We start from the raw sequence: 12,004 nt of genomic DNA on the forward strand, positions 1-12,004 counted from the left end.
CCCACCACCTCAGGATCTCTGGCCTAGCTGAACACAACTCCATTGAGAAAATCAACCCATGTGGGGCAGAAAGTAGTCACATGTCCAGTAGAGCAAGCACCAAGCTGGTGCATCCCAAGGACTTCTCTTCTCTTCTCTTCTCTTCTCTTCTCTTCTCTTCTCTTCTCTTCTCTTCTCTTCTCTTCTCTTCTCTTCTCTTCTCTTCTTCTCTTCTCTTCTCTTCTCTTCTCTGATTTTCTCTCCTCTTCCTCCTCCTCCTCCTCCTCCTCCTCCTCCTCCTCCTCCTCCTCCTCCTCCTCCTTCTTTCTCTCTCTCTCTCTCTCTGCCTTGACACCCTTATGCACTTTGCCCCAGCTCAGTTATATTACGTTGAAGAACCACTAGAAGGATAAAACTAATCAGGTGTAATTTGGCGCTGCCACGACAGCTCCACTTTAGATCACAGTGCCTGCCCTGGTGACCGCTGCCTTGGTGCCAGAGGCTGACTGAATACCGCCTCTTCTGCTTCCCTAGCTTGACCACACCCCCCATTTCAGACGGCAGCTCTATTAGGAGTATTATGGTCTCTGCATCCTCTTTAGCCGGGGAGCCCAGGATTCCCGCAGGTAGTAGCTGGAAAGAGCCACAGACCTTCAGTGAAGCTCACTCCATTCCTCACCGGTCTCTCCAGAAAATTAGTAAGTGAGGGCTGAGTTTCTGTTGGAAACTTTCTTTCCACTTTTCCTCCCCTCATATTTTATGAATTAAAGGGTAAATTGTGAAACTTTCAGGATACAGCTGTTTCTCTCTCTCTCTCTCTCTCTCTCTCTCTCTCTCTCTCTCTCTCTCTCTCTCTCTCTCTCTCTCTCTCTCTCTCTCATCTTTGCTTATTCATGTATCTCATTGTTTAACAATAATTTTTTTCAAAACTATTCCCTGCTCTCATTAGATAAGCTTAAAAATCAAGACTCTTGTCACCTTCCTCCCCCCAAAGCACACATTGTAGATCCTTCCAAATGTCATTTCACAATTCTGAATACCCCTTGCAAACCCTTTCAGAGAAATAAAATTGTAGTTTAGCTTAGGAAATTTCTTTTCCCTTATTTTTTTCCACCCTTAGGAAGTGTACTATCTGCCCTGCCCCACCTCTTACCAGCAATTTAATAAATTGCTTTCACAGAGGGGACATTGCCAAGACCTTCTAAAAAGCCAGCCTATTGGGTCATTTCTTCTATGTGACTTGTGTCCCACCAGTTCTTTCTAAGGCTCTGTGGGTCGTTGTTTGTGGAGGTTTCTCCAGGTCAGAAGTTCGGCTTTCTTTCCCCAAGCTGTATAGTGCTACCGGGGAGGGGAGGGAAGTGGCTTCTTGTTTCTGTAAGGACGTCTGCAATCACTTTTCAAAGCTGACTTATCTGCAAGTGAACTGTGCAGAGATGCTGGGTGGCGAGATCATGACATTCCATTGTAAGGTTCCCTTCTGTTTTTTTTTTTTCCATCCCAAAGCAGTTTTCCTTCCTACTTTGTATGCTGCATGGAACTGGGTGGGAAACAACAGGAAATCCAGATCCCGAAAGGTACCTCTGGCCACTTCGTTTGATTTGTAAAATTACCGACACTTTTAACTCTTTCATCAGCTGGGGTCTGGATTGCTTCACTGCCTTTTTTATCTAGCAAGAAATCCTTTGGTTTGGCAGGCTCTGCTCTCGTTGGGGCAGCTGGGTGGCCTCTGTGTCTCCCATTTACCTGCTATCCCAGAACCCAGGCCAGAGAGTTGTAAGGGGTTAATTCATGAGAAGTGCTTTGAAGATGAAATGGTCTTTTCATGTGTTAGGGCATCGTAGTTATTAATATTAATATTTGAAGCACACTGCTTTTAATTGTAAATCGACAGCTTCTGTACTTCGCAATCAGTAGTGGAATGACAAACAGCAGGCATCAGCCTGCCAGCCTTCTTCCGTCCTGGGTCCACTGCTGGGGACTTGGTGCACACAGTCTGAATACTGAAGGGGCTCTTTGCCTCGTAGGCACCTCATACCCAGGTGCTAGTTACCAGAGGTACTGGGACACCTACAGCCTCGACTGCTGAAGTGGGGGTAATCCCGGCACCTTGAAGTCTGTGGCCTTGGATTCTCTGCAGAGCCTGTGCCTCTAATTGCCCATTCAAACTCCTAGGGATGATGAAGTTCAAAAGCGAAGAGGGTCAGAGCTGAATTTTGGAGAGAAGAAAGTGAATGAGCGCTTGGACTCTATGGGAGGCTGTCTTTGTGACTGAGGAGATGTTATTGAGTGAACACGGTGTGCTTTATTTATTTATTTTTTAAAAAATATGGGTGATTCTATGTGCCCCGCCTTGTTTACAAAGAGGGGAGTCTATAATTAAGTAGTATGGAGCTTTGAGAAAGAAAAGAGCCAACAGGGCCAGAGTAGGCTGAAGTAATAGTAGAAGAAATTGGGTATGTGGGTGCAGGTTCCTCTGGAGGAGCTGGGCTAAGGCAAACAGTGTAGTGGGGACAGGAATTGGGCATGGAGATTTCTGCCTATGATCCCACACAGCCTCAGAGTGTTGGTACATTTCTCACCCCAAACTCCAGTTCTGCTGAACCTGGTGATGTTTTTTTAGTTGACAGTTTCGAACATTTCTATGATGAAATGTAGTCCTTCTGGCTTTCTTCCTCTCTCTTGTTGCGAGAATAAATCCTCTCAATACTACCGCCGCTGTGCTTCCATGTCCTCTATGTGTGGGCTTTGTGATTTCACTTATTGGTAAACAGAGATGCAGCCCCCTGACAATGACCCTTTTCTAATCATGTATTCAAAGTCCTCAGTTACATCAAAAAGCAGAAGAGATGAGTATATGTCAGAAGTTGGGTCTCCCTCCCTCCCTTCCTTCTTCTCCCCCTCTTTCTTCTTCACGGGAAATTGAAAGCATTTAGTATCTGAATGACATTAATATATGAGGCAGCAATTTAATGGCATTTACAGCGACTCCTGTTCCTTTAATCCTGGGAAAACTTAGACTGGAGAGCCCCCTCGGTCCCCTTAACTCTACCGAGGGTGTAGCCTTCCAACCTCTTTTAACCCAGTCAACCCCTAGGAAAGCGTCACCCACCTAAGAGAGGAGAGCAATGTGATTTTCTGGGCAGTCACTCAGTGTGTTCCTAGGAGGTGTTCAGCATGGGTCACTTTATTTAAATCAGTAGGGTGAGCTCTTGGTGAGAGCTGACCAGAACCTAGAGAGTGTGATTACTGGGCTCCTGACTTCATTAACGGGAAGCCCAAATTCGAAGATGCACAGAAGCGGCCTGGATTTTGCTAGGTTTCTGGGAGGATAATGTGGAGAGGGCCTACGTTCTAAAGAGAATGAGTAAATTATTCATTGCTTAAGAAGATACTGGCTCTGGAGGAAAACTGCATGTCCAGATCGTCTAAGTGAGTAAACCCTTCCTGCTCAGTCACTAAGTCCAGCTTCTACTCTGTCTCCAGTCTTGTTTAGTGAGGGGCACAGAATGCATGCATATACACTTCAAATTTTACATAATTTACATTAGCAAACAATATTCTGGGGGAAAAGTCTAAAAAATAAAATGAAAACACAAAACACTTTTAATACGTTCTATGAATGTTTTCTGAGTTCAAGTGACACAAAACTGTATCTTGAGCGGGCGGTGGGGGGATGTTTGAGATAATATGTTTTTCTCCTTAGAGCAGAAGATGATGAATTTGATATATCCATAGTGTAGGCGTGGTTCCTGAAACTCCAGAGAGAGCCGGGTCAGCACTTCTTGATCTAAGTAAAGCAGACTTTGAGTATTGACTTCAGGAGTCTATCATTCATGGGGAAAATAGGGTGTTTTTTTAATTTTTGTTTGCTTTTATTTAAAATTAATTTTAGGAGCACAGACATTTGCAGAAATATTTCGAAGGGTTTCTAAAGGCTTTTGAGTGTCTTTTAAAAATTGGGGCAAGCCAACCTTCAAAGTCATCTTTCGGCACCTCTGGGTGGTGGTCCTTAGATGAGTCTTGTGGATGGGGCAAGAGCAGCTGCCAGTCTCTGCCTCCCCTGTAGGGAGGTCTCCCTACCCTCCTTGCCCTGGAATTCCTGGCCTTGAGGGACCCTGGGGGCTTCGGTTTCTTAAGGTTATAAAAGGATAAAGGACAAGCCGTGTTTCTTGGGGAAGACAGAAGTCTTGGCCATGCTTTGGAACGGAAGACTCAGAGTCTCTCTCGAGCTGTATATTTCTTTTTGGCCAGGTGTGCCTTGGGCCTAAGGTACACAGCTTTGGGTAGAAGCGTTTGCTTCTGTTTCCCAGGTGACTCTGCTCCCTAAGTTCCCATCTCAGTAAAAGTTTTCCTAAGTGCAATCAGGAGTCCAGTATGCTCCTGGGTGTGGTCCTTAGACTTGTGGCTTTGTGTTCACATGGGAGCTGCTTTGTAACCAGAACTGTGGGATTCAGATTCCTGTGCACTTCATTGGGTGGCACTGCCTCAAACCAAAGGCAAGAACAGCGACACAGATGGACATCTTAGACAAATATCAACCTTTTCAATGTTTTCTGGAGCAGCCTACTAACCTGCCTGCATTTATAGCCAGTAGTTATGAGTGTTAGATATTCTCAAAAGGTGACTATACATATATATCTATATATGTACATACACCCTCATACACATCATTCTGATATATATGTGTATGTATGTATATATGTATACACATATATACATACAAATGTACATATATAAACACATACACATATTCTGGCATATATACATGTACATATATGTGCCTGGCATGTATACATATATAATAAATATATGTACATGTGCATGTATATGTGTGTGTGTACCAGTATGTATATGCATGTGTATATGTATTCAATTCAGGAATCTGCAGTAGTTCCTGGTTTATATGACCGCACCTGAAGTCTTCGTAGTTCTGTTGGACCTGTAAGAGTGTGCTTGCTTCTTGGGTGTGTGCATAGCAATGGTACAGGATGCCTAGCATTCGCTGAAAACATTGCCTTGTGCAAATTCTCTACCAAGGGCATTCAGCCTATGATTATGAAAGGGATTTTTTGATGACTTAAATGTCAGTTTTTAGAAAAAGAGGTGAAGATTTAGACTATGAGGTTTTAGGTCTTGACCCAGGCCCCCCCCCCCCTCTCAGACAAGGTCTCACTGTGTACTTGCCTGGCATTCACAGAGATCTTCCTGTCTCTGTATCCTGGGGTTAAAGACAAGAAGCACCACTACAGCTCATTCTTAAATAGGTGACCTCTGCTACCTTGAGCTGTAAAATTTAGTACTAAGGTAATATAATAATATTAAAACCACGAACAGTGAGTGTCAGGTGCTGTTGGTAAAACAGCTAAATACTTATATTTTGTACATACCCCCTCAGCAATCCTCAAAGGGTTGGTACTCTTGTCTTCGTTGTATGGTTGAAGAAAACTATGACTGTGAAACTAAGAAATTCTAGACAACGGATGGTACACTCAGGAAGGTGAGCCTCGTCCACTCACAATCTGCAACTCTGAAGCTTTTCTTCGCACCTCAGCTCTCTGGCCTTGGCTTATTGAAATAAAAATGAGCTGATTTGATTAATTTTTTCTGAGTTGAAAATCCATTGACTCTGCAAAACCCCTTTTCGTAGTGGAATGCCAGCAAGCTGTTTAGCATTACATTGGGAAATTGGAGCCTTAGAATTTGGGCAATAAAACAAATGAAACCCCACCATGAAAATCACAATTAGACATAGTCCCAGAAGTTGCTTGCCAGATTCGAGAGATTTGCGTCGGCTGGTGTCTTTTAATTCCATTTTAGGGGCATACGTTTTAAAATGATCCAGTCCCCCGGTCTTTCTGTGACCTTTCTCTTTTGTTGAGAACTTCTGAGGAACAAGTACTCAAATTCTAAATTGTAAATGTAGGCCACACCACGGATTAAAAAGAAATTATTTAAGACTCCAGGCTCTTGCAGAATTTCTTTTAGCAGCAAGCACTGGGTGAAAGTTGACATTTTTGTCTTACAATTCTTCTTTGGGGTTGACTTGGCCAAGGATCTGTTTAACCCTGACCTTTTAATACATCCATGGAGGAGAAGAAAGAAGTACTTAGCATCATCTTCCAGACTCTTCCTTTTCTGTTTTCACGTCTGAGGTATAAAATAACCTTATTCAATTGTTGTCACCTACCTTGGCCACAGTGCTGGAGTGCATCCAAAGGTCAAGTGGACTCATGTCTTACTTTTTACGGTTACACACAGGATTGAAGAACAGTATCATGCTCCTACATGCAAGCTGAGTGACTAGGGGGGAATACACTGCTAGTTTCTGATGTGTTTCAGAAGCTACAGTTGTCACTGGCCTAGAGGTCACTCAGAGCTCAGCAGACCCTTCCTGTCTGCTGTCGTCAATTTTCATCATGACAGCGTGGCAGCTCCAGGGTGTCGATGCAGGATGAAATTCAAAAGCAACCTATGAAGCACTCCTTATTTCCTAGCTCCATAGTGTATTAGAGTAAAACCACCATTACGAAATTATTTTTAAATGATATGCTTATGTGTGGCTGGGGGTGGGGCAAGTATCTGCAGAGGTCAGCAAAGGGGTCAGATACCTCAGGGATGACTTATAGGAGGTTGGGGAGGTTGGAAGGTACCTGATATGGGTGCTAAGAACTGAACTCAAGTTCTCTGTGAGAAGTCTATCAACTCAGCCACCAAGCCATCTCTCTAGCCCCCTTAAACCACTCTTTAGTCCTCTATAGAAGACATTAGTGTGCTATGTCTCTCTGAAGAACAAAAGAATATACGCATAATTTTAGTATTATAAAAAAGATTAGGCATATGTCATTCGTATAGGTCTTGACAATGCCAAGCTCGATTAGAAAATTCGGAGGCAGAAGAGTAGATGGGTGTGAGTCCCTTTGTTTCAGAGAGGGTTAGGGTAGCAGTAACAGGGGAGAGAGAGAAGACACACTGGTTATACTGCAGTTAGTATTTGCTGTCTCCGAGCTTTGTAAAAGAATGGGTGACTGTTGAAGATGCAGAAGGAGAGGGTAGCACACGGCATTCAGAACATTGTTGGTCAAAGCCACCGTTTAAAGCAGGAAAGGGTAGTTACTACTGTGACCCTGCATCCTTAATGAAGAAAATGAGAGTCACTTAATCTTAGGAGCGAGGCAGAGAGACCTCAGCTCTAACCACTCACTGTCTGTCTCTCAATGGTTCTCAACACCCTAACACTGAGACCCTTGAATACAGCTCCTCGTGTTGTGGTGACCTCCAACCGTAAACTATTTGAACTGCTCCTTCGTAACTGTAATTTTGCTACCATTATGACCTGTGTTTTTTCGATGGTCCAGGCAATCCCTAATCCTGACACACAGGTTAAGGACATCTGCCTCCCCCTACCCCCAGGATGTTCTATTATTTCATATGAGCTCTCTTAAGGGCTGTGGTAGCTTTTACAGTGCTAGCAGTTCAAGAAGGTATTTACAAAAATGAGTGGAGAAATACCGTGGACAGTGTGTGGGAGTTACAATATAGTGAAGAAAGACAGAAGAAATAGTGTGGTACGTTAAAGAGATTAATACCAACCCCTTCTCTGTTGTATTTAAATGGACACCCTCCCCATTAGGTGGTGAGAAAATTTATCCTAGAGATCTTCATCCTTTCGGATATTCTCTGACACGTCCCTTTGCCCAGTCAACAAATGCAGGTTGCACGATTGGTACGCACCATTTAAAAAGACATGGTCTCTCTTTCAGGCTCAAAGGTAGGTGATAGCAGAGTAGTATAGTTTGTTGGACTTCAGTGTCATTCACAAAAGGAAAAAATCAGGATGGCCATGCAGTTCAACACCCATGTGTATGGCATAGTCAGACCCCTATGTCCATCCAACCAGGAAAAAGTTACATCAACTTTGAACATGTACAGACTTCTTTTCTTTGTCAATATTAGCTAACCTGGGGTATATAGGGAAGTCCCGGCCAGCCTAGGCTATATATAAAAAAGACCCCCATCTCAAAATATGGAAGTAACAATATAATGTTGGTTAAATGTATGTTATGAAACACAGAATATTTGTATGTATTTACAGTCTTAAGAGAGAACAATACTCACTGACATAGAAAAATACACGTTGCCTCATGTCAAATATCAATGAAAACATAAATAAAACAGTACATTAAGACTGTGTATGAAGACGATTGTCAGTGGATAGTAGGATTGCAGGGGACTTTTTTTTTTTTTTTACAACCATCCGAGGCTTTTATGAATTATTTCCTCCCACATCTAGGTATTTATAAGTTGATGAAGAAAATAACAGGACTAACTATGAAATAACACAGAACAGTTCAAAAGAACCATCTCATTAAGCAAACATAAAAGTAACAGTTGATGTCTAAATATAAATGAGGGACAACAAAAGACTGGGACACATCCTCACACATCCTCACACATCCCTTTGAGAAGGGTGTGGGCCTGCAGGTCCTGGCAGAATTACAAATTACTTTTAAAGTCCAGTTTTCAAAAGTCAAATTGTTTGCTAGCTTTCAGAAAGCCATCTTTAAATCAAAAGAAGTCACCAATTTCAGAACTTTCTATTTCAAATTTAGGTTTTTTTTTAAGGGAAAAATAACTTCAGAGTATAAAGGTTTTAAAAACATTTGTAATAAATGCATGCTACCGTGTTAAGCATTTGGAGAGATTGTTTATTTACTTTGAAATAGGAGCTCACTCTGTAGCCAAGGCTGGCCATGAAATCACTATGTTTCTGCCTCAGTCTTTTTTTTTTTTTTTTTTTTTTTTTTTTTTTTTTTTTTTTTTTGGTGCTAGAATTCTAAGTGCTTGAGGAATAAGGTTGGGGGAAACCAAGTGTGGTTTACTGCGCGGTGTTTGGGTAAGGGCACAGATTTCCTCTATGAGCCAATCGTTTAAAATGAAAAGCCCTCCAGTGATGTCTCATTATCTACAGACAAGGATCAGGCAGAACAGAGCAGTGTGAACAGGATTCAGCCCAGAGCAAGGCTTCTCTCCCCGGGGTCCCTATTCTACTGTTGCTTTGACCTCACACATCCCTGTTGCTTGTGATTACTGTCACTAGACAGTGACAGTAGGACAGTAGGAGGGCAGTGAGAAGGGTGTGGGCCTACAGGTCCAGGCAGAATTACAAGACCCTGGACCAGATAGAACTTGACATTGCTGTATACTTTACAAAGACAAACACTTTCTAGAAGTGAATGGAAAACTAGTTTTCAAGAGGTGTGTATTGGATATGAGACATTCTCATAGGCCAGACTGTTGCCCCCCCCCCTCTCTCTCTCTCTCTTCCTCCCTCCTCCCCTCTCTCCTCCCCTCCCCCCTTCTCTGATATTGCTATGTTACTTGGCCCCTAAGGTTCAGGATGAAGAAGGAAGAGAGGCACAGGGAAAGAAAGAGTGAAGTCGTAGGGTCAGATCTAACTGGGCCAGCTGACAGAGCATCTCAGACCTCCTCCTTAAAGGGACTAATGGGAGCCAAAACCTGTGTGCAGGTTTGCTAACTTAGATGCTAATCCTCAGCCGGGTCTTTGCATATCAGTCCCGTGGTAAGACTCAGCGGGAACCCAGAGATGTGAGATGGAGGGATAGATTAAATCCTTCTCTGGGGAGCTTGGATTCTAGTGAGGAAGGGCTCCAGAGGGAAAAATGACCTGGCGTGCCTACTTGTATGGGGCAGTGGGAAAAGGTTTGATAGATAAGGCGACATGAAACACGCAGTGCCACGGACATGGCGAGGCAATTTCTGCTTAGAGATGGACTTGGAGCACGCCCATTTCAAGTGGTCCTTATCCAGACCTGCAGTCTATGCGGAGCCTCCGATTTTGTAAAAACAAACGCACTCCCAGCTGACCATCTCTTCCATGCTCAGTCTTATGAGCATCGTTTATCGGCCCACCCACCCACAGATTTTAAAACATCGAGTTTCCGTCGTGCCAAGTGAGAGAGGCAGAGCACCTAGCCTTCAACTAGTGGAGGGTGGAGCGGGAGTGATAAACAGAAACAGATGTTGATAGAACGGTGTGATAACGTGCAAACAATAGGCAGATAATGCGTGGGAGACTTGGAAAGGAGTAGCTAGCCCCTGCTTGGGTGAAGAGCGTCTGAGCCAGGGGCGGGGGCACGGGAGTCTGATGTACGCTCAAAGCCTCAGTTCTTGAGAAAACTAAGGGCAGAGGGCACGCCCAGGATCATTTCAACCAAAGTAGGGCACGGGAGGGAGAAGGTGAGTGGAAGGTTGTAGATACAGCGGGGCTCTGTGGGTTGTGGACACTGAGGGAGTATAGAAGGTGGGGAATCTGTGGTTAGCGGCCTCGCTTTGGAAGCACCCATTCTGCTAATTGGATACTGTTGGTTCCATTGAGGAAAAGAGAATTTAGCTCGGAGTGATTCAGTGTTCCCACATGTTCCTACCCTGAGACAGGTCTCAGGGCTGCTTCTCAACTACAGAGAGGAAGGCTTAAAATCAGACAGTTGTTTTCTATTTAGGTAACACACATGTGCAAAGCCAAGACAAGATGTCCGGGAGGGAGTTCTTGTTGGCCAAAAAGCCAAGGGGAGAAAGAACACACACACACACACACACACACACACACACACACACACACACACACACACACACACACACGCGCGCGCGCGCACGCACGCACGCACGCACGCACGCACGCACGCACGCACGCACGCGCGGGCGCCCTTTCGCATCTTCAGAAAGGGTTAGGTCTCCAGCAGCTGTTCTTTGTCACAATCTGCAAGTTGGAAAGGGGGCAGGTTCTTTTTTTCTTTCTCCAAAAAAATAGTAAAGCAGCAATCCGTTTCTGTCCCAGAGTTATTTCCTGTGATGGGAGCCCTTGAGATCCCTGGCAACTCCCTCTTTTCAGTTTCCTCCCCGGGCAAAGGGCTCTTCCCCAAGGGAAGTGTCATTCATGCTGCAGTGCTATGGTCCAGCACAGAATGCACCAGATGTTCGGCCAGAGGTTTCCTCCCTCCCTCCATCAACTGGAAGAGAAAACATGTTTCCACTGGACCTTTTTCCAAGTGTGTTGCTATGAAGGGGAGTGTTGTCTGGCTGGCAGACAGAAACTCTTGTTGTCTTTGAGCTGGGCTCCAGCATGATACTGCCAATTCACAGAGTTCTTCCTCGTACAGATGTGTATGTGAACTGCACATGCGGAAGGATGGAAGTCCTTTGTTGCTGCGGGAGTCCAAAGGATTCATAGGGCCGTGTGGTTAAAGCTCTCTCTTCAATCTCCCATGAATTCCTATTCCCCGTGCCCCATAGAACCAACCACTGCTTGAGTTTTCAATATTCTTGTCAAACCCCTGACCACATTAGGATGCATTTCCATGTGAATGAATTTCTCTTCTCCACTGCTGAAGCCATACACTGTCTCTCTCAGCTTTCTTATCCTGTGTCTGTTAGAAGCCAAGGGCCAGGAGGTCAGGAATCTGTCTTTTGTTTACTAGTAAGTCTCAAGGAGGGTCTCGCACATTACTTCATCCATAGATGGAGAAGAGTAATTAGTGAAATAATAAATAGATTTCTAATAAAGCTTGCTATATGGTTGTGAGATAGAAAGCAGGCCTGTAGGGACCATGGGAATCCCTGATGGGTTTTGGAGGGAAACCAGAAGGTCGAATGGTTCCCAGGAAGTAACATTCCCTCGTGCCTGGACACTTCCAGTATGAAGGTACAAACCATCCTGCAGGACCCTGGAGGGCTTGCTGGCTTTCCCTCAGGCAATCTCATCATGGTAAGCCATTTTCAGTGGACGGTATTCAACGCAGCTTTGAAGTCTCATCCCTGTATAGATCAGAACATTTTGAGAGTGATCTGTTGAGACCTTCGAACTTAATTTTCAGATTAAAACAAAACCGAACGTTTCAGTGATGAAGGGGCCATTGGGCAACTGGACACCATCTCTACAACATCTGGGGACCGGCCCATGTTGGTCCACATTGTGAAGACCTAGTTCCTAGTCCACGCTCTGTGTGCA

General features: G+C 44.3%; 1 protein-coding gene across 2 annotated transcripts in view; it reads left to right on the plus strand.

Moving 5' to 3' along the window:
• The first annotated feature begins 545 nt into the window (after positions 1–545).
• The window catches only part of Ets1 (ETS proto-oncogene 1, transcription factor), a 122,087-nt gene continuing 110,628 nt past the window's right edge, over positions 546–12,004 (plus strand). For both annotated transcript variants that reach the window (XM_017595451.3, XM_039080790.2), the window contains exon 1: positions 546–677. In XM_017595451.3, coding sequence (XP_017450940.1) covers positions 560–677 — 118 coding nt within the window. In that variant the 5' untranslated portion in view covers positions 546–559. The remainder of the gene's footprint in view (positions 678–12,004) is intronic.

This window comes from Rattus norvegicus, chromosome 8, assembly GCF_036323735.1.
Source record: "Rattus norvegicus strain BN/NHsdMcwi chromosome 8, GRCr8, whole genome shotgun sequence".
In the NCBI taxonomy this organism is placed as follows: Eukaryota; Metazoa; Chordata; class Mammalia; order Rodentia; family Muridae; genus Rattus; species Rattus norvegicus.